This window comes from Primulina eburnea, chromosome 5 (genome assembly GCF_022965805.1).
Source record: "Primulina eburnea isolate SZY01 chromosome 5, ASM2296580v1, whole genome shotgun sequence".
Classification (NCBI taxonomy): domain Eukaryota; kingdom Viridiplantae; phylum Streptophyta; class Magnoliopsida; order Lamiales; family Gesneriaceae; genus Primulina; species Primulina eburnea.
This window is the reverse complement of record NC_133105.1, coordinates 15627460-15650090: the sequence shown is the minus strand read 5'-3', so window position 1 is coordinate 15650090 and position 22631 is coordinate 15627460. Positions and strand designations below refer to the sequence as shown.

The 22631-nt window shown below is 36.4% G+C and overlaps 2 protein-coding genes across 2 annotated transcripts; one reads left to right on the top strand and one right to left on the bottom strand.

The window, feature by feature from the left end:
• The first annotated feature begins 610 nt into the window (after window positions 1-610).
• LOC140833058 (probable methionine--tRNA ligase) lies at window positions 611-21929 on the top strand. The gene is made up of 17 exons (XM_073197454.1): window positions 611-806; window positions 1428-1572; window positions 2333-2486; window positions 2623-2778; window positions 3010-3240; window positions 3386-3529; window positions 4036-4126; window positions 4251-4357; window positions 4436-4550; window positions 5222-5340; window positions 5446-5511; window positions 5699-5827; window positions 5928-6071; window positions 6190-6310; window positions 20131-20369; window positions 20483-20584; window positions 21504-21929. Exons 1-17 carry the CDS (start codon window positions 674-676, stop codon window positions 21732-21734), a joined length of 2427 nt encoding a protein of 808 aa, XP_073053555.1. The 5' UTR covers window positions 611-673; the 3' UTR covers window positions 21735-21929.
• On the bottom strand, window positions 8139-10360 carry LOC140833059 (uncharacterized). The gene is made up of 2 exons (XM_073197455.1): window positions 9249-10360; window positions 8139-9163 (listed from the first exon to the last, which is right to left on the bottom strand). Exons 1-2 carry the CDS (start codon window positions 10216-10218, stop codon window positions 8304-8306), a joined length of 1830 nt encoding a protein of 609 aa, XP_073053556.1. The 5' UTR covers window positions 10219-10360; the 3' UTR covers window positions 8139-8303.
• Window positions 21930-22631: the final 702 nt, after the last annotated feature.

Here is a 22631-nt window from a genome sequence, read left to right as displayed (position 1 = left end):
AACCGTATAGGCTTTTATACTTGTCGTATCCCTTACCGGGAGTGTGGGATGTCGTCTTAACATCCTCCCAGGATTTATAACAAGTTTTATGAAAAATTTATTTTTATTATTTCTAATAATAACATTATATTGTATATTAAATAAATACACAATAAATAAATAACAGTAAAATAAATATTATTACTTTTGTTACTTTTTTCTTCTGTTTGGAGCTTGGAATAGTATGTAGGACTTTTAGAGCTTCGTGCTGATAACGTGTTGTGAAAAAGTAAAAATTTATGGTAAAAAGTAAAAATCTCAAACTCTCAAAATTTACCAAACTACACACTTTATAATATTTTTCTCTCTACTCAATTGTGATTTTCTTCACAAATGAGAGATCTATTTATAGGAAATCTTTACACATAATCCAAAAATAAAATACATCATTACCTACATCATCACACACTAATTTTCAATATTCAACACCTATTTTTCAACATTCAACATTCACATTTTCAACACAAATATTTTTCACATTTTAAATAATATTTCAACAATATTTTTGAATTTTTTTTTTAATTTATAATATTTATTTAAAAAGTCTAATAGTTAAGTTCTGTTACTACTATAGGCTGCTGCCCTTCCACTCTTTTTTATATTTCCGCTGCGTAAAAGCCCACAATACCCGGATATGGGAGATCATTCCGCCGCCGCCGCCGCCGCCGCCGCCGCGAAGCTGCCGATACCTGGCAAGCGAAACGTACTCATCACCAGCGCCTTGCCTTACGTCAACAACGTTCCTCACCTTGGCAACATCATCGGATGTAATTATTACAATTTCACTGTTGCATGTTTTTAATATTTGCAAGCTCTGATATGTACCTGGTGAATTATTTTGGTATCGAAAAGATTGAAGCTTTGGAATTCGTATTTTAATATTCCTGTCAAATTTATTTAGATTTGAACTGGTATTTTTTTTCACATTCCAATTCTAGGAGCTCAATTATGTGCATCGGAGCTCCCTCTCTGGAAAATTGGGTTTATATGCATCTTTTCCTTTTCGATGCGCAAGCTTCTTAGCTTTAAATCTCTGTATTTCAATATACTGAATCACGGTCATGCTGGGATGGTGTGAAGATGTTCACATGATGTTTGTCGCCAATATATTGAAATATTAAAGTAGAATCATAGACACTTTTATTTAATTTACCACATACTTTATCAAGTAAGGACCTCAATTCAGTGGATTCCATACTTCTATCATCAAAGTTTGCTTTCCCCTAAATTTTTTTTTCGTGCTCACTATTTCCCACAATTCTATGTTCATGCATGGAATGATGGTTGGAGAAACTCATTTTTTGTACGCAGTTATGCTTGCAAAGAAATATTTCCGTGCATGTTGAATTTTATTTAGAGATTTATTTTTTCACTTATTTTCTCAACAGGTGTGTTGAGTGCTGATGTGTTTGCAAGGTACTGCCGAATTAGAGGGTATAATGCTTTATATATTTGTGGTACGGATGAGTACGGAACAGCAACGGAGACCAAGGCAATGGAGGAAGGGTGTTCTCCCAAAGAAATTTGTGATAAGTAATTTGTCTTTCTGAACTCATAATTAGTTGACTGTTATCTGTGGCTTAAGTTCAATGATTTTCCATGATTCTTTTTTATGTTTCCTGGGTTTATGAATTTAATGAATACTTATGTTTTCTTTTTTCATGAATTAAGGGGATTTGTTTCAATATTTGTCATTAGTGATTGCAGAATGTTGTTTTTTGAATGTAAAGACAATCTTTCTGTTACTTGATGTTAATATTTGATGGTTTTTTAACGTGTTTGTGACTTTTTCAAATAGTTGTTGCCGATTCGAGTTTCAAGTCTTCATGTCATTGGACTCTGATGCTTATTTTATACAAGGGCATTTTCATACCCACTGTTTGTGACTTTTTCAAATATTTGTTGCCGATTCGAGTTTCAAGTCTTCATGTCATTGGACTCTGATGCTTATTTATACAACGGCATTTTCATACCCACTATCCATATTAATTATATAAAAGATGGGGCCAATCATTGATTCATTTCTTACGATAACAAAGATCAACCTTATATGGCGTCACAATTGCACATAGAACTTCTAGTTGCAAACTGTGTTGAGAGTTAAAGTCAGCCTTCCTGATTGAAAACTGACTTATCATATGCCTTTTTGTAAAAAATTATACATCATTGCGGAGAAAGAAAAATCTCATGATGAATGAATGAGCCAGCATATGAAACTGCACTTTATTTGACCCATAAGCAATATGTTCATTAATCTGTTCTAATTTTGCTTTCTCTGTTTTTTTAATGTCAGATTTCATTTTATTCATAAAGAGGTGTATGAATGGTTTAATATAAATTTTGATGAGTTTGGGCGCACCTCAAGTCCGCAGCAGACTGAAGTTTGTCAAGAAATTTTCAAGAAGCTCTTGGAAAATAATTGGCTCTCTGAAAATACAATGCAGCAGGTGCATGAATAATTTTTGAACTCCGGTACTTTTGCTCTTAGTTCCTGTGCTTCATGTGATAATTAAATGTCATAATCTGTTTCTCTAACCAATTGACATCATCTAGAAGTTCATTTATGATGATCTCTTCATGCAGCTCTATTGTGAGACTTGTAAAAGATTTTTGGCTGATCGGCTTGTAGAGGGTAGTTGTCCAACTCCAGGTTGTGGCTATGATTCTGCTCGTGGAGATCAATGTGAAAAGTGTGGAAAACTATTAAATCCGACGGAACTTCTGGATCCGAAATGCAAGGTGTGCTAATGAAACTGTTACCTAGGACCGGCGTCATTTACTTGGACCTATGATTTGGTGACATTGAGTTGTCCTTCAATTGACTTTTCTTTCTTAATTGCATTGTGATGCATGTTTTACACAAATTTCTAACTAGGAAAAAGTAAAAACTGAATGTATGCAGTATTAATTTTAAGCAGTTCAACAGCTGTAGGGTGTAGAGTAAAAATTCTGAGCCTGCTTCATGTACAGGTTTGTCGCAGTACTCCACATATTCGAGATACAGATCACTTGTTCCTCGAGCTTCCTTTGCTTAAGGATAAGTTAGAAGAGTACATTGGCAACATGTCCGTTGCTGGAGGGTGGAGCCAGAATGCTATCCAAGCAACACATGCTTGGCTCAGAGAAGGGTTGAGATCACGATGTATTACAAGAGATTTAAAATGGGGTGTTCCTGTCCCACTTGAAAAATTTAAGGACAAGGTGAATTTAGTTGAGAAGTGTTGCTGTTTAAATACATATTATGATTTAGGCCCCATGTTTAAATATCTTGGAAAAGATATCAATAATGAAAATGCCCATTATTAGCATATTATTGTCATATAACATGTTCTGTTTTAATGATTAGGTTTTCTATGTGTGGTTTGATGCGCCGATTGGATATGTTTCAATCACATCATGCCATACAACTGAGTGGGAGAAATGGTGGAAGAATCCTGAAAATGTTGAACTGTACCAGTTTATGGGCAAGGATAATGTGCCATTTCATACTGTAAGCGTAAACGAGTTTAAGTTATGCTGTTGAGTAATATTTGATGCATAGAATAGTGTGATGTATAGCACATCAGAGATCATTGTCTTTTGCAGGATCTTTTTTTATATTCTTAAAGTTTTTACTTTTTACTCAAGGTTTTAATGATTGTTCTCTTGGTAGCTGGTAATTGGTTTGTTTGTAGCCAATTTGACATACGTGTTATTTGGTGATATTTACTCTTTCCATATTTAAAACTTCCGAGCATGTCTCTAGTTGGTGATTTTTCCTCTCTGGATTATAAATGTGTGTGTGGATGAACCATGGATTGGAGTTTTTCTTGTTTTCTTTTGCGAGTGTGGACCGCTTGGTAGGGAGAGGTGATGGCTTTTTGGAAGCTTACTTCTTCATTTATAATAATTTCAGCCACCTGGTTATTTTGTGGTAATCCTTGTTAACAGGGTTAGTAAAATATGTTTCTTTTTTTGGTGTAATATTACTTTGTTTATTCTGTCGTTACCTTTCAGGTGATGTTCCCTTCTACACTTATTGGAACGGGTGAAAATTGGACTTTGATGAAAACCATTAGTGTTACAGAATACTTGAATTATGAATCAGGTTATTTAGATAGTGGATCAAATAATCAAATGTATATATTCTTGGGACTATGATGACAATACATTCAATTCAAAGTCTCCTATAAATATTCACCCTTGTTGAATTGTTTCACATTCGTGCGTAGGAAAATTTTCCAAAAGCAAGGGGATTGGAGTATTTGGAAATGATGTAAAAGACACCAACATTCCGGTGGAGGTGTGGAGGTATTATTTGCTGACAAATAGACCAGAGGTATGTCTTTGTACTTGAAGTACCTCGACAGCATCTCCTATTTAATGATTGACTGGATACTTAATTTTCCATTGATAGGTATCGGATACGTTGTTTACATGGGTTGACTTGCAAGCAAAGTTAAACAGTGAGCTGTTGAATAATCTTGGAAATTATGTTAATAGAGTCTTGAGTTTCATCGGGAAGGACCCAGGTCACTTATCTTATTTCTTTTTAGAAATTTGAGATTGTGCTCTCATTGGAAAATACCTAGTTGATTTCTTAAAGACTCTGTATCGATTATAGGTCAGACTTTGTTGATTTCTTAAAGACTATGTATGGAGGCTTAGGGAGTATTCTTTGTTAATTATTTATTTATTTTGATTCCCTTAGTAGGGGTTGTATCCAGTTGAGTCTTTTACTACCAGAAAGTACATAAATTATTTCCTGTTATTTTTCTTGTGGTCGTAACAGAAGTCTTGAATCTTTTGGAGAGCGTCACTTTACCATTATCCATGATTCTAATATAAATTATCAATGTGTTAGTGCTGTAGAGAGTGGAAGAAATTTCTAATTGTCGCAGCCTTTTCCCTTTGGTGTGTGCATTACTTTTCTTGCTTGACAATAACATGTTGCAATTTATTAAGAACCAATACATGAAAAATTCCTCTTTTAAGTTTACTTTTGGATCTGTTTTTGTAAGATCACTAAAAAATACCCTTGGAAAAAAAATTTAGAGCCAAAGCAGTTCACAGAGCATCAATGTTTGCACGTGTGCCTTAAGGCTTTCACTACTATGATGTAGATGGTATCGGTCTGATGTTTCACTTTTGAAATTTTTTTGTGGGACCAGCCAACCTTTTAAATTTTTTTTTATTACATCAGGTTCCGGATATGGTTCTATCATTCCTGATGCTCCTGATGCAGATTCCCATCCATTGACCATGGCATTGGGAGAAAGAATTAGTGATTATGTAGATCAGTATATAGAAGCTATGGAGAAGGTAATCAAAATTTGTAGCTGTTAATTATGCTATCACTTAATTTTGACTTGAACTATTGAAGGACCCTACGCTGCAATTATTTACTGTTTAACCATCTTGATTCAGGTGAAATTAAAACAAGGGTTGAAGATTGCCATGACAATTTCCGGTGAAGGAAATGCTTATTTACAAGTATATGCCTGTGACGTGCATTAAAATATTAATCTTTTCTGTGCCAACTATATATTGATTATGCAAAGATTTATGAGGTTATTTTTAATCAACTGAGCTCCTAATTTTTTTCTGCCATGGCTGATGGACTTATGATGGCTCTCATGTTGAAACATCAGACTTACTGTATTCGCATTTTACCATGTAGGAAAGCCAATTCTGGAAGCTTTACAAAGAGGATCGGCCTTCCTGCTCCGTGGTGATGAAAACTGCAGCTGGATTGGTGTATCTTCTTGCATGTCTTTTAGAACCTTTTATGCCATCATTTTCTCTTGAGGTAATTTGACCCCAGCTACTTTTTCGATCTCCAGATGAGCTGCATCTTTACACAGAAACAAATCTGTTTATTTGATACCTTTACATCCACGACTGTGTAGGTGCTTAAACAGCTGAATTTACCTCATGAAGGACAACTTTCACTTTCTGATGAAAAAGGTGATATTGAAAAAGTTAAAAGACCCTGGGAGATGCTAGCTTCGGGTCATAGAATTGGAACCCCAACACTTTTGTTCAGAGAACTGGTATTATTCATTTTTGTCACTTCGTTTTGGCAGCATGTTTTATGAATCCATGTAGCTGAAGTAATTATCATGTTTTGTTGACTGTCTATATATGACTCCACCCCTATATAATGAGCAGAAAGACGAAGAAGTAGAGTTCTATAGAGACAAATTTTCTGGAAGTCAAGCTGAAAGGATTGTGAGAGCAAAAGCGGAAGCCAAGGAAATTTCTGAAAAATTTAAAGAAATAAAGATATCAGGTTATACTCGTTCTCTTTTTTTATTAGTTTAACGACTCTGTAACTTGTAGCTCCTTGGCACAACACTGTAAACCTTAAAATGTTAGCACTAAACATATTTTTTTCTCTAACATCTGCGATTTCATCTGTTATTGTTCCCTTTTTTATATTATATTATGGAGATGAGGTGCTCTATAACCAGTTTTCTATGTGGTGCACTAAATGTGGTAAATGGACTTCTTATTTTTTTCCTCTATTTTCTTCTCTGTTTCATAATTGTACTTAATGAATGAGATGAATAACGATTTTTTTCTTCCTAGTTTGTTATGTTCAAAGTGCGCTAGGCGACGTCAAGGCGATGAGCCACTGCCTAGCGCCCGAACGCCTAGGCGACAAAAGGCGATCGCCTAGCCACGAGGCGATGATATAGAGAGAATGTATTATATATTTATGTTATACTAAAAATCAACTATTAATAATAATGAACTATATGAAAACCTAAATATATAAAGCTTCAAGTGACAAAAACCAAAAATATCTCAATATTGTCGATAAATCAACACATTCAAATCTTATGCTAGACAATTTAATTTTTCCAAAACAATCTAGACTCAGATCAATCATTTTCTAATTCAATCATTTCATCCACATCACCATCCTCCACAATTTCATCAATGTCTGAATAATCATCTTTCAACACATCATCATCAAACTCTCCCTCGTCAGTAGATTCTTCATCTACATCCATTGGTGATTGTAGATCATGAGTAGTTTGGCTTGTCATCCGACCTCTTCGTCCTCCCCTACCTTTGCCTCTAGAAGTTGAAGCTCCCCTATAAATAGGGTTCGAGGTCCGTTGTTGTCTAGTATATCTGGTTTCTTCTTCTACTCCAGCAGCCTCTGCTGCAACGTTCCATGTCAAAGTATCATCATCATCATCAAAAACAGGTTCCTCTCCAGCTTCCATCATTCCAATCAACCACTCATTATTACAATCATCAATATTCCTCAAAACTATAGGATCTCTTTTATCCTTCTTAGCCGCACGAGCGTTGAGTGTTTGATTGTACTTCTCATATACCAAATCTCTTAGTTTCTTGTGATCGAGTCTATTCCTTTTCTTTGAATGTATCCTATGTAGCACGGATACCTCGAATTTTTTTTTTTTTGAAGTATCGGATACGGATACGACACGGATACGGATACGATACGCGGATACGCGTGTCGGATACTCCAAAATCCGTGTCGTTGACTTTGTTTAGGGTTGACCAGTCGGATACGTTTTGGACACGGCGAGGACACGCCATGGATACGGCGTGGATACGTTTTTCGGATACGTTTGGGCAAAATTGTAAATTTTTAGAAGTTTTATGGGTTAATTAAAAAAATTAAAATTGCTGAGGACTAAAAGGAAAATACTTTAACATATATTGGGTTGGGCTTTTAAATTCCAATATACATTTGTCGTCTCTTTCTTTCTCTTTCGTGATATCGCGTCCCCCTTCTTCTCTATTTCTGCCACTGCTACTGCTGCCGCCACCGCCGCCGCTGCCGCCGTCGCCGCATATTACATCTATCTCTATGATTTTTACTTTTCAATACTAAATTTATATGAAGTATAAATATATATAATATTTATATATATTTTAATGATTGTCGTATCCTAGCCGTATCGTGTCTTATATTTTCAAAAATTGACGTATCGCCGTATCCGTATCGTATTCGATACGATACTCGTACCCGTATCCATGCAACATAGAATGTATCTGTGACACGAAACCATCATAAACTATAAATTGAAAAAAAAAAGTGAAAGAAGTCATGTAATACCGTAATAGTATTTACTCACATGCTCAAATATTCTCCAATTCCTTTCACAACCCGAAGCACTACATGTGAGGCTAAGAACTTTGATAGCAAATTCTTTCAAATTTGGAGTACCATTGCCAAACATTTTCCACCAATCCGCTGAAAAAAAAATGTATCTCATCATTTTCATTTGATATTTAAGTATTTAACTATTTAACTTCTTGCAAAAAAAACACATATCAGGCGCCATTGGTTGGTCTTTATTATTCCTTGCTCTAATGGCAAATTCGTTGCCGAACAATGACTCCGAGTTCTTATATACCGGCAACTCCTCCATAATAATCTTATCCCTCACGCCATGGATTGGAATCAATCTTTGTATGCATGCAAACAACCCATTTGTGACTTCTGCATCCGTCTCAACTTTCGGATTGTGATAGTAAAAATATGGGTTTAAGTAGTATCGTGCCGCGTGCAAAGGATGATGAAGCTGATTATCCCATCTAGCATCTATAAATTCTAACACTTTTTTACATTTCTCTCTGTCGTTATCAAAGGACTTGAGAATTGTTTCTTTTGCTCTGTCCATAGCTTCATAGATATAACCCATCGCTGGCCTTGTTTCATTGTCGGCAATGCGAAGAACCATCACTAGAGGACACATCACTTTAAGGGTGTATGTCACATTATTCCAAAATGAAGGCTTGAAAACAGTATCATTTGCCTTCTTACCCTTTATATCATTTGACCATTTACTTTCTATCCACTGTGTTGATATGAACATTCTCTTCAAAGCCTTTTGTCGTTTGTGGAGGCTTTGCAAAGTGAGAAATGTAGTAGCAAAACAGGTGACTCCATGTCTTGCCAGCTCTTTGTTTCCAGTAAATTCTCTCATCATGTGCAAAACACCTCCATGATTGTAAATGTAACCAACAAGAGTAATTGCTCTAGAAATAGTCTTCCGAACCACCTCAATTTTGCCAATATCCTCTAACATCAAATCAATGCAATGAGCAACACATGGAGTCCAAAACAAATTCGGTCTTTTTGCTTGTAGAAGTTTACCTACAAAACAAAAAAGAATCAAATTATGTTATAACTTATATGTAATATAATATCGAAGGAAATAAAATTTCAATACTTCACTTACCAGCTAAAACATAATTGCTGCCATTGTCTGTAATCACTTGCACGACATTTTTCTCTCCCACACGCTCTACAAATCTATCAAGCAACTCAAATAACAGGGTTCCAGTCTTGACATGGGCGGATGCATCCACAGATTCCAAGAACATTGTTCCTTTGGGTGAATTAACCAAAAAGTTGATCAATGTTCTATGCTTCCTATCAGTCCACCCATCAGACATAATTGAGCAACCATATTTCTCACATTCATCTCTGTTTTCTTTCAACAACTCATTTGTGTAGGCAATTTCTTTCTGTAAAAGTGGTACCCTCAATTCATGATAACTTGGTGGTTTCAAATTCGGCCCGTACTGACCTATGGCTTCAATCATTTCCTTGAAGCTATCTAAATGGGCAGCATTGAAAGAAATCGCAGCTTGATACATGAAACGAGCTATCTTTTGAACTGTTCGATCTCTAAGCTCTTTATCACAAGCATCGTTTATGTTTGTTTGCCTCAATTTCCCCCCTTTGGTTTTCTTCTTCGTGATAAAGAGATCCATCGGCCCTTTAACACTGCCACTTCCACTTCCACTTCCACTTCCAGTTCCAGTCTCGTGTATGGAAGTCAAACTTCTCTTTTTGCTTGGTTGTACATCTTCTTCATCGTCTTCATCTTCATCGATATCAAGAAAGCAAAAATCTTGCTTCATTCCACCGCAAGCTCTCAATGTTTGCTTCTTCTTTTCATTCATATAATTCAAAAGCTCATCACGGACACTTTGAGGACACTCTTTGCATTTTCTTACATTTTTTGAATTCCCAGCAATATGTTGTTTGGCTCGAAAAATTCCTCCATTGGACGTGAAGCCACAAAACCTACACGTCACACTATTAGTATCATTTGGATTTTTCAAATAACAATGCTTCCAACCGGGGTCTTTCTTATTATCCCCATCTGGTTGTGTGTTTTCTGATTGAGGATGAGAAGCCATAATTAGATATCAGCTGCAGAAAAGAACAACTCCAAGTTACTTGAAAGTTGAAACATAAGAACAACTAAATGTATTGAGGCTCGAAATCAGTACATAAGAACAACTACAGTACATAAGTTGAAACATAAGAACAACTACAGTACATGCCCCATTTCACAATGCCACTCAAATATAATCATACTTCACAATCATGATATTGTATTCCCATGTATCAAGGCTCGAAAGCAATACACCCAACAGTGAATCCCCATTACCACACCAAGATATTGCAATAATTAAACAACAATAAATTAAATAGAATATAACAAAATAGAATAAAATAAAATATGAACCCATCATTGCCGGGACCTACACCCTTACTACAAAATTTTGGGTTGTCAAAACCCATACTCCTGCAACAACCACCACCATATAATCGTTAATCTCCAAATAAGATTGAGGCAGTACATGCCCCATTTCATCACTCTGAAGTCTGAACCTCTCATATTCATTGTTCATGAAAATAAATAAATAAATATTCATCAAAACAGCCCCATTGTAGTCAACAATTAAACTTCCCCTACCAATACCCAGTTCCACAACTATTTACTGCAGAAGTTTACTGTCATTGGTGCGCAAACAAAAAACCAGAAACTATAATGAACAAGACCTACAGCTAGAGTGGATTGACTCGATGACAAACAAAAAACCAGAGAGAAAGAGATGGTGCGCACTGCGCAAAAGCTTCAATCGGCAGAAAGAGATTGGTGCGCAGCGTGAAGCTTCAATCGGCGGGCCTTTGGACGATTGTAGGAATACGTATCGACATGCAAACTAGGCTATTTTTTTAAAATAAATTACTTATGGGCTGAAATTAGTTATGGGCTTATTTAATTGGGCTTTAGGTCATTAAAAAATAAAAGAGAAGCCTGCTGCAAAGAGGCGGAACGCCTGGACCGCCTGTCGCCTGGAGAAAGGCGCGCTAAAGGCGCTCGCCCAGCCATGCACGTCGCCTGGTGGTCATCTGAGGCGCTGAAGCGCCGCCGGCGCGCCTCAGGCGCGCCTTTAACAACTATGTTTCAAACACCAGCACACGATGTTTTCTAAACCTAAAAAGGAATATACAAATATTCTTTTATAAAATTATAATTCTAGTTACATTAATCCACCTCTTTATGGGGGTGGAATTACGAGTATTGGCAATAATAAAAACACAGGAAAGGCGAATGTTTCAGTTTGTTAAATTCTCGTTCTCCTGTTCTTTCTTGCCTAATCCTCACCCTCAAATTCCACCTTCAATTTAAACCTTATATCACCACAAATCCCAAACTGCTCAAATACTGCCTTTACCAGTGGTGGTGCCATCACCATTGTGAGTAGACAGAAAGAGCTCCTTAGATTGTGATGAACTTGGAAATTTTTGCTTGTGTTGGTTGTTGGTTGCCTTGTCATGCATGGCAAAGAATATGATAGAATATGAGGTTAGAAGACATTCACCGAGAGATCCAGAATCTGAAAGGAATAGAAATGGAAAAGTTGCAAAGAATATTCTGTAGGCAATGGTTTCATTTCGGGTTTTACCATGTTAAGAGTCCTCCTAGGGGCTTAGAGTTGAATAGTACCCCAATGAAGAGGCATTAAGATCCCAATCAATGCTCCTAATGCATGAAGTCCTCAAACTGTCTTCACAGAACCGCTAGAAACATACATTTTTCTCTATACATAATGAGGAAGAAGTTCCATGAAGTTGAAATAAAGTTTTTTTTTCAGAAACTAGTATTTAACCCGTGCAATGCACGGGATTATATTATTAAAAATTTGTGAAAATGAATAAATATTTAAATTGAAAAAAATAATATAATTATAAAAAATAAAAATAAAAACTATTTTTCGCTAATTTTAAAAAACTTTCTTAAATACAACGCCTGTCGATTAATTTTTTTGGCTAATAATCACTATCATATCTCAAAATTTTAGATTGTGTTAGCCTAAGGCAATGACATGATGCTTATCGTGTTTAGTGTATTGATGTCGGCCACCAACCTTAATACATATTTAATTCTTTAATTTTCGAGAAGCTATATATTATTATTTTTTAACATGTGATAAAAAAAGTATTTTTAAATCGCATTCATAAAAATTAATGAGAAATACTTTTTTTTTTAAAATTCAGTAATTTCGTCTAAATCCACGTTCACATACTGGAAGGATTGAACTCATATATGATGCTGAAAGGAGCCATTTCAGAATTCAATTTTGGAGTAGATAAATTTAGTAAGATAAATAGAATAAAATTGGTTTATAATATAATATGCAATATTGCATTATTTATAATTTTAAATTCAAATAAGACATTTCAAGAGACAAAGTTATACATTGGATGCTTTTGACAGAATTATATCATACATTAACTCTTTTAAATTATGGAAATCTCAAATTGCATAAATTGAGTGTCAAACATTTCTGATTATTGAGGGTAATAAACATATTTATTTAGAGTAATTTAATGTCCATTTGAAACTCTTTTGAATCTATCTCTTTTAATTTTTTGTGCTCTCTTATTTGAATTTTTAAGAAGACAATTCCAGATATACAATATACATATGGTTTTGGAAGAAAATTAGAACGCATTAATTCTTTCAAATTAAGATAATATCAAAATAATATGTAATTGAGATAAAAAAATTTATGATTATTAAATGGTAAATTAATGTTCATTGGAAAAACTTGTTTTAGTGATAACTTTTAACACTCAACTAATTTTATTTTTAGATAAATTAAATAACTAATTGAATATTGTATTTCTTTTTTAGTAAGTAATTTGGGCAGAAAATTACTTAAAATAAAAAAATTTATTTTTGAATGATTTACCTAATGAGTGATACAGAATATTACAATCATTTGTATTTTAAATTTATTTTTACAGTTTTTAATTAAACTGATTGGTATAATCGATGCAAAATTAGTTTATGTTTTAAATAGAGTTTAGAATTAATTTGAGTAAAAAAATTTTTTTTTATGATAGGAAACAATATTTTAATTTAAGTGATAAAAATGATTACATCAGTCATCGATTATAGCAGATGACCTAAAAATTCATAATCTATCGCACTAATGGTCTAGTGATACACATAGTCCCACTGTCTTATCAAATCAAAAACCGAAACATTCTTGAACTCCTTGTTAATTCCAATCCATGTGGCGACATTAAGCTTGATTTTCTCCCAGCATTTGTTGACGTCCGATTCTTTTTCTTCGAAGATTCTGTGGTTTCTTTCCAACCAAATTGTCCAGCAAATGCATTGAACCACTACTCGCCAAAATATTCCTCCTCTCTTGCCTGTTGTCCGGCCCAAATCCATGCTGAATAAGTCTTTAGTTGATTTAGGCGTAACCCAAAACAACCTCAACTCCTGCAAAGCTTTAATCCATAAAGAAGACGAGAATGGGCAATGTATGAAAATGTGATCCTGAGACTCCGAGTCATGTCTGCATAAAGCACACCAATTTGGACACAACGCAAGGCCGGGGCATCTTTTTTGAAGCATCTCCGATGTCGGTAGCTTACCCAAAGTTGTAGTCCAAGAGAAAAAATGAATCTTACTAGGAACAGGAACTCTCCAGATTTTATCAAAGAGTTGATATTTTGGGAAAAGGTTCGATGAGAAAAATGAATCATAGAAAGAGCCAACAGAAAACAAACCCGACGGATCCCCTCTCCACTGGATAAAATCATCCACCCCCTCAACCAATCTAACAGGCTCTAAGACTTCTAATAACCCTGTGAGTTGATCAATCTCTACATCTCTCACTGCCCTCCTAAAATGAAAATCCCAAGAGTGTTCTCGATTTGTACCCCCGACATGAGCATAGTAAGAGATAGGTAAGTTGTGACACGATGAAAGCTGAAATAAAGCTGGAAAACAAACCTTGAAAGAAGAGTCGCCCACCCAATTATCCTCCCAAAATCTAACCTTATTCCCGTCTCTCACCTTAATTAAAGTCCAGTTCTTAAAAATTGGGTGTATCCGGGAAATAAATTTCCAAGGACATCGGTATGTTACATTTCTTGCCAATCTCGCATCCCAACCGTTTTCTTGTAATCCATATTTGCTCACAATAATTTTTTTCCACAGTGTGCCCTCTTCTCGAAAAAATCTCCACCACCATTTCCCAAGCAATGCTGTATTTTTGAATCTGATTTTTGAAATCCCCAATCCACCTCTTTCCTTCGGTTTGCAAACTTGATCCCAAGCGGCCAAATGAAAATGACTCTCTCCATCCATTCCGTCACATAAAAAGTCCCTCGATATCTTGTCCAATGATACCTCAACAGATTTTGGAACCTTGAATAACGACATGTAATAAATGGGCATCGAATTCAACACCGAAAGAATCAATGTTAATCTACCTCCTTTCGACAAAAATGCTTTCTTCCATGTGGCCAATTTTCTGGACATTTTAGCAACCACAGGCTGCCAAAATACTTCTTTCAAAGGATTTCCACCCAAGGGTACACCCAAATAAGTAATAGGCCATGACTGTGTACCACATCCCACGTGTCTTGCCAACCTTTCAATTTGATCACTATCGCGGTTAATTCCCAGCAGTGAGCACATCTCCCAATTGATCTTTAAACCCGATATATCACAAAATGAATGCACCACTTTAGCCAAGAATTTTATGTGATCGTCGCTCCTTGCGAAAAAAAGCGTGTCATCCGCAAACTGGATATGAGTTATCTCAATCTTTTCTTTGCCTACCTCTATCCCCTTTAAAAGATGTAATTCCTTGGCTTTGTCTATCAATCTTCCCAACACATCAACAACCAAGTTGAAAAGAAAGGGAGATAATGGATCTCCTTGACGAAGACCTTTGAAAGCCCTGAATTTTCCTCTCGGTCGGCCATTGATCATAACTGAAAAAGTTACCTTCGATACACAACCTCTCATCCAAGATCTCCATCTGTCTCCAAACCCTTTCTTCATTAAAACGTAATCCAAAAACTCCCAACTCACATTGTCGTAGGCCTTCTCAAAATCCACTTTCAAAACCCATCCTTTTGTTTTCTTAATCCTAGTTTCTTCGAGCAATTCATTCGCTATAAGGCCACAGTCGAGAATCTGTCGTCCTTCAACAAATGCATTTTGAGATTCTGAAATTGTCGACGCCATGACTCTCTTCAGTCTTGCTGATAGGACTTTTGATAAAATTTTGTATATGCTTGTTATTAGACTAATGGGTCTAAAATCCTTTACCTTGAACGAGTCGGCTTTCTTTCTAATCAAGCATATATAAGTCTCATTGGTGATTCCATTGACGATGCCACTACTGAAAAATTCATCAAAATCCAACATGATATCTGTCTTTACTAATTCCCAGCATTCCTGGAAAAAAGCGAGGGTAAATCCATCAGGTCCCGGGCTCTTGCCCCCATCACACTTGAAGACTGCTTCTTTCACCTCTTCTTCGCTAAATTTTTGTTCAAGTTGACGACTCATCACGGCTTCAATTGGACTCCAATTAACGCCTTCAATACCCCAACATCTATCTCCCGACTTGCTGTACAATCTCATGAAGAATTCTGAAATGATTGAAACGATTTCATCCTCACTAGTTGTAATTGTACCATCATTTCTTTCGATTTTATCAATGATTGCCTTACTCTTACGGTGGTTAAGAAGCGAGTGAAAGAATTTAGAATTATGATTCCCTTCTTTGATCCATTTTATCTTGCTTTTCTGAAAATTCATTTGATTCTTTCGATTAATCATCTCTTCTAACATCATCTTCGCTTCTATCCTCTCGGCCACTACACGTTCCGAAGCCTTCCCCTCACCCTCTAAACTGTCATATCTTCTGATTTTGTTCGATAATTCAGCCATTCTCATCTCTGTCTTTCCATAGACATCTTTGTTCCATTTTTTGATATCATCCTTCATTGTCTTCAATTTCATCATCATCCTATATCCCGCCCATCCTTGAGATATGGAGTTATTCCACCATAATTGTGTCAAGTTTTTGAAGCTTTGGTCCCTGAGCCATGCGTTCTCGAATCTGAAAGGCGTTGGGCCCCATTTTGTTTTTTCCAAGTCTAGAATTAACGGAAAATGATCCGAAGTTACTCGAGGTAAGATCGATTGTCTATAGAATGGATAAATTTCAGTCCATCCCACCGAGAACAGAAATCTATCTAGTCGACAACAAATGGGAGAAGTCCTAAGATTCGACCAGGTGAATTTGCCATTCAATAGAGGCGGATCACATAATTGAAGCTCCTGTATCAAGCTATCGAAGCATTGCATACTCGATGTCATTGAACAACTATTAATTTTCTCCTGAGTGGACCTAACAACATTAAAATCTCCCCCCAAGCACCATCTTTCTCCACAAATCACACTCAGACCCGCTAGCTCGTCCCAAAAATTATTACGAAGACTCGGATGGCACGGTCTGTAAACAGCCGAGAACCACCAATCATGCTGTGAATCATTCTGGATGTGAATTGAAACAGAGAATTCACCAATCAAATTGTCCTTAACCCTTATAATTCTCGGATCCCACATAATGGTGATACCCCCCGACCTTCCCAATGCAGGTAGGCTTACCCATTCCACAAATCTCGACTTCCAAAGGCCAGAAATCAGTCTCCTGTCCACCACTATCTTTTTTGTCTCCTGCAAGATTATTAAATCCGGTTTTTCTTTGACGATTACGGCTCTAATCAATCCCCTCTTAGTGGCTGATCCAGCCCCTCTAATATTCCACGATAAGACTTTCATTGATTCACTCCTACTACCCTGTTACTCTTACTACAGCTGGCTGCCTCACATTCCGCCATTTTTCCATCGTCATCAAAGTTTCTAAGTTCCACCTTCTCCACACCCATCATTCTTAGGCACTCGTTCTCGTCTTCAACGCTTAATTTCTGCTTTCCCAGGCCTTTTGAATTGACCCCTTCATCCATCCCCTCACGATGTCCCATGATTTTATTTCCGGATAAACCCACATTTTTAATGACCGAACAGTTTCCCCGCTCACCCCAGCCCTCCAACCCTCCCCCCGACTCAAAAAAAGAATCTGAAACAGAAGAAGAATGAGGAGGATACTGACAAGGTTTTGATTTTATGGGTAAATTGCGTACCTTCACCGGAGAATGTTCAAAGAATTCACCCAATTCCTCGAATTGTAATGATTTTCTTGATGACTTATCCGTGTGGTCGGATATATGACTGTCGGCATCGCTGAAATCTCCGTCATCATCTGAGGTGTCGTCTCTAGCGCCATGATATAGTTGTTCCTCCCAAATTCCTTCTTCCCCGAGATCTAATACTTTACCGATATCAAGGATTGCTTTCTTTGGTTTTTGTACTTTATTCATTTGTTCTGATTCTTGTTGATGCTTTTTCTGTTTCCTACAATAAACGTGCTCAAATTTCCTTACAGCAGGGCCACAATCCTCTTCTAAAGAATGCTGTCCAAACTCTTGAGTATCAGAAATGTTTGTAGAGTCAATCTTCCCTTTATGAAAGTCTTGTACCCCTTTCGGCTTTAACTTTTTCAGTATCTTAATGTTCTTCCCCCGGAACCATGGTTCTGAAACACAGCTCCGATTTTCAGCGTTAGCATCCTGATCGACGATCTTGGGAGCATTATAATCTCTGAACTTGTTCCTGTCCACTGACTCGCACTTCTGTTTATGCATGAACATTCCTTCTTGGTTTTCTACTGGATGGTTTTCGGTATTATCCTCGTGCTTGCTTTGGATATCCTGGGAGTCTTCTGCATTCTGAAATTTGTCATTGATCCCTTCCTTGGTACCCCAGCCTTTCACATTGCTGGCTGCATTCATCACCACTTGAGCGTAAGTCCTCTTTTCCTGCATGTCGTACTCTGAAATTTTGACTGAATCCACGATAATGCGAACGAACATAAGTCCTCTTTTGGTTTTGATCTGAAAATTTCTATTGATGAATCCTCCTTCGATTCCCACAACTTTTAGTTTTGCTGCTGATAAATCTCTAAAAAGGACCGTATCTTGACTAATGCTTAACAGACCACCACATTGATCCCCGATACTAGTGAAAAGTTCTCTGGACCATAAGTCCCATGGAATCCCTAAAACGCGAATCCAACTGTGGCAACACTCGAACACTTCCTCTTCTCTGTTGATATTTTGACTCCATTTCTGAAAGGATAATGTAACTTTACGTTCCAAAAAGCATTTCTTCAAGCGCAAATAGAATACAGCAACCTCTTCGTTATGTGGCCACCAAACTGCCTTGTTGGCTTGGAATGGGAAAACTTCGATCTTTCTCTGGATAGCCTTTCCGAGTGTATTGCTCACCAACTCCCATGAAGTGTTCACACAATCTCTTGTGATGATAATAGCCTTGTCCCAGTCCTTAGATATCATATCTGGTACATGTTCCTTCTCTACCACTTCTGGACTTACCTTTACACCAGTATTCAACCAAACATTATGCCTCCTCTGTGGTTGGTCCATCGGCCGTTTAATATCTCTGAAGTTCAAAGCATCGTCCCTGCCATTTATCCTGAACCTAGACAAGAAAGATGCCAACCATTTCCATCCCCCATTGAAACGTCCGCTTGGTATAATGATTCGCTGGGACTTTCCCCTCCAGACTAACTTATATAGTTCTAAATAGCTGCCTCGACCGTTAACGAATTTCTGCAAATGAACCACTGATTCTCTGCCTCTAAATCGATTGAAAGTAGGGCAATCTTGTGGTTTGTTAATGAAATCATATAGTTTTGATATGATCCAATCCAAGCTTTCCATATTAATTTCCAGAATGTAGGTTGCATTTCTAGTTCTTTCAGAAACCAAGACCGAGTCACCCCACCTACCTCGACTGACTAAGAACAATTTTTGTTCAACTTTGATGTCATAGCTTTTTTTGTATTGATTTCTAGCAAAACCCTGATACTTCACGGATGATTTCATATTAACGAAAGACCTGGGAAGAAAGGCACACTGACTGCGATGGAAAAAAGGATAGAGAAAAGGATTATTGGGATCAAGAGGCTAGGTTAAAGGTCAGATAAACCGGGAGAAGCTAAGGGATCGGAAAAGATCGGGACAAGATAAAATGACAAAGGCAGAGTAAGGGACCGACAAAGTAAGAAAAGGTACGTTGTAGGTGAGATTTTAAAAGTTCTGGTTGACGCCGCCGGCCGATGGCCGGCGCCGGAGACTGGGAATGAGGGCGAACGATGAATCTCAGGGAAACTGGAACTCGGTGAAAGGATGGTGAAGTATTTCAGTCGAACGGTAGTTTGGTGAAGGAGAGAGCATTTTCAAATTTTTCTCTCTCTAGGATGGACTTCTATTTGAGTAAAAAAATAAAAAACATATAATACATAAATTACATTTGAAGTAATATAAAAATTAATGAATTGATATAATCAATGCAAACAATAATTGAAGTGATCATTTATTGTAGTACTAATATGTCAATATTCATGATAAATCTTTCTTTTTTTATAAATGATATTTTGCCGAAAATTACTATTTTTCGCAAAAACTATGCTTTTATATATATTTAGATTACGGTACACTAAATTGATAGCAACATGATGGGCTGTAAAGATGATTTGAAAATGATGTGTCATCGACCTGTTTCTCATCGCTAGAATGCAAATTAGCGGAGACTACATTGAAGATTTTCCTACTAGTACTTCAGTAAGTATAAATGTACATGTACATAGGAGTGATATTTTTGAAAATTTCAGTTCTTTGTTTCATTAAATCTTTCAACTACTGTAACAGTTGAAGTAGCGTTTATTAAATGCTTCACTGATATATATTTTTTTGTACCTGTATTTGATATGGAAGTTAACTCCCTGGTAGAGGATCAAAATGAAGTTGGTCGTTGTTGCTCAGTTACATCTTATTTTTGTTCTTTATAGATGGGAAAACAAAGAAGGATCGACCAACCAAATCAGCTGATGCAAAACCTAAGGTTTCATCTCCTGCTGAAACAGAAATTTCCATAAGTAGACTGGATATTCGTGTTGGTCTCATTGTAAAGGCTCAAAAACATCCTGATGCTGATTCTTTATATGTCGAAGAGATTGATGTTGGTGAACGCCAGCCTCGCACAGTTGTTAGTGGCTTGGTCAAGTATATTCCCCTTGAAGAGATGCAGGTTCCCTATTTCTCTTTTATCGAGTCTTGTTTATATTTACAACACAGAACATACAAGCACTCTAACGAGTGATATTCTGAATTGACGCAAATTGAAAGAATGATTTTTGTTAGAATCGGAAGGTATGTGTTCTCTGTAACCTGAAGCCTGCAGCCATGAGGGGCATCAAGTCTCAAGCTATGGTCCTTGCTGCTTCTAACAGTGATCATACAAAGGTAAGAAATTGATATTAGCAACCATTACTGGTTGCCTCACATTGTTCATGAATTTTTTACCTTCTCAGCGTTTCTTTGGTTTGGATGTCTATTTTCACTGAATCTGGTCAAGGATCGTGCCATTCTATTTGGTATGCCTTGATCTTTTCATCTCAAAAGCTTCTTGGTTCAAAAATGTAAGGCCTCCTAAAAAAAAGCCTTTAGGACTCATTCTTTGTTACATTAGAGGACTCGGAAGAAAAAAGGAATCCCAACTGGTTTCTTGACATTCTTGGTAAATTAATTTTTGGAAGAGCATTGTTTTGTGGTCTTCATCACTCATGGGCTAATTTTATTATAGTTAATAAGTGAATGAATTTAATTTTTCTAATAAAATCGAAACTAATTTTGAAGTAACTGCTAGCAAAGTTTCCCGCAACCGTCAGAAGAAAAAAGGAATCCCAATGACATTCTTTGTAAAATTATTTTTGGAAGAGCACTGTTTTGTGGTCTTCATCACTCATGGGCAAATTTTATTATATTTAACAAGTGGATGCATCGATTTTTTCTAACAAAATCGAAACTAGTTTTGAAGTAACTGCTAGCGAAGCTTCCTGCAGCTGACAGGAGAAAAAAGGAATTCCAACTGGTTTCTTGACAATCTTGGTAAATTAATTTTTGGAAGAGCACTGTTTTGTAGTCTTCATCACTCATGGGCAGAGAGTTAATAAGTGGATGCATTGATTTTTTCTTAAAATCGAAGCTAGTTTTGAAGTAACAACTTGCAAAGTTTCCCGCAACCGGTTTTGGTGCTACCATCATTACAGACGTGAACGTTTTACAATGTTCTAGTTCATCACTACTAGTGCAATTTCTAATCATGGACATTTCAAAATAAGTGATTAGTTTTGAAAGTTTCATATGAATGTTGCTTGCTTAGGTTGAGTTGGTCGAGCCTCCCCCAGCCGCCATTGTTGGTGAAAGATTGACAGTTCAAGGATTCGAAGGTTTGCCAGATGATATTTTGAACCCTAAAAAGAAAGTTTGGGAAACTGTTCAAGCCGATTTGCAGACTTCCAAGGAGTTGGTTGCCTGCTACAAAGATTTGCCGCTTACAACATCAGCAGGTGTTTGTAGAGTTTCATCAATTAGTGAAGGCTCAATAAGGTAAGTTGAGCTTTCAAAACTTTTGGATTTAAGGCGACAGAGAGGAAATTTCAAAAAGAATTATAGAATGTTGCGAACAGGCATGAAAGTGCAAATCACATTTTGTTTCTGTAATGAATTCTGTACTATCTTTTCGTGTTAACTATTACTTGAATTAACTCAATTCCTTATTGGTTCCTATCTCATTGATTCTACCATATAGTGGCATCATTTATATTTTGCAGAAGCTTTTGAGTAACAGATGATGATTAAAACAAAAGAAAAAAATAGTGTTTTTTTATTTGAAAAAAAACATGCTTGGAAAAAATTTTCATTCCGAGTCCTCTAAATGGAAAAATAGTGCAATTGGATGGTGGCATATTTAAATTGATTTCCCCAAAGCAGAGTATGTTATACGAGGATCAGATTCTTGTTTTGAAAGTAGCAATGCAAAAGCAGTATTAGATGTGATTCTTGCACAAATCCCTTGAAGATAATAATGGCAATATTGCAGATGTAATTAATGTAATTTTATACTTTGATTTGAAAATTGAGAAAAAGTTTCTGAAAAATGAATTTAGGAATGTGGTGAATTTTAGATTGTAGATTCTAAATATGAGTTATTCCCCTTAAAATATAGATATCATATCATATACTATTATACCCAAGGTAGCCGACACGACTCGAGATCGACCCGAAGCACTTGTTACCAAGCCCATTTATAGAAATAATGTAATTAAGTGATATTTTCTAGAATGGACCTTGGTGGAATATTTTTACTCACTGGGGCATATTTTTAACCGGCACGCAAAATTTAGCGAGTCGAGAGACTTTTTGAGGTTCGAGCAGTATTTTCAAAATCGTGCCTAAATGAAATATTTTTCGAGAGTGTTATTGGGCTTGATGAGTTTATTTTATTGTT

What these genes read in the sequence shown, in the direction of transcription:
- LOC140833058 (XM_073197454.1), top strand. Translation starts at nt 674, where the DNA reads ATGGGAGATCATTCCGCCGCCGCCGCCGCCGCCGCCGCCGCGAAGCTG. An exon ending in TTGAAAAATTTAAGGACAAG is followed by an intron (nt 3,241 to 3,385) that starts GTGAATTTAGTT and finishes TTTAATGATTAG; the next exon opens with GTTTTCTATGTGTGGTTTGA. An exon ending in CTAACAGTGATCATACAAAG is followed by an intron (nt 20,585 to 21,503) that starts GTAAGAAATTGA and finishes TTGCTTGCTTAG; the next exon opens with GTTGAGTTGGTCGAGCCTCC.
- LOC140833059 (XM_073197455.1), bottom strand. Translation starts at nt 10,218, where the DNA reads ATGGCTTCTCATCCTCAATCAGAAAACACACAACCAGATGGGGATAAT. An exon ending in CAGCAATTATGTTTTAGCTG is followed by an intron (nt 9,164 to 9,248) that starts GTAAGTGAAGTA and finishes TTTGTTTTGTAG; the next exon opens with GTAAACTTCTACAAGCAAAA.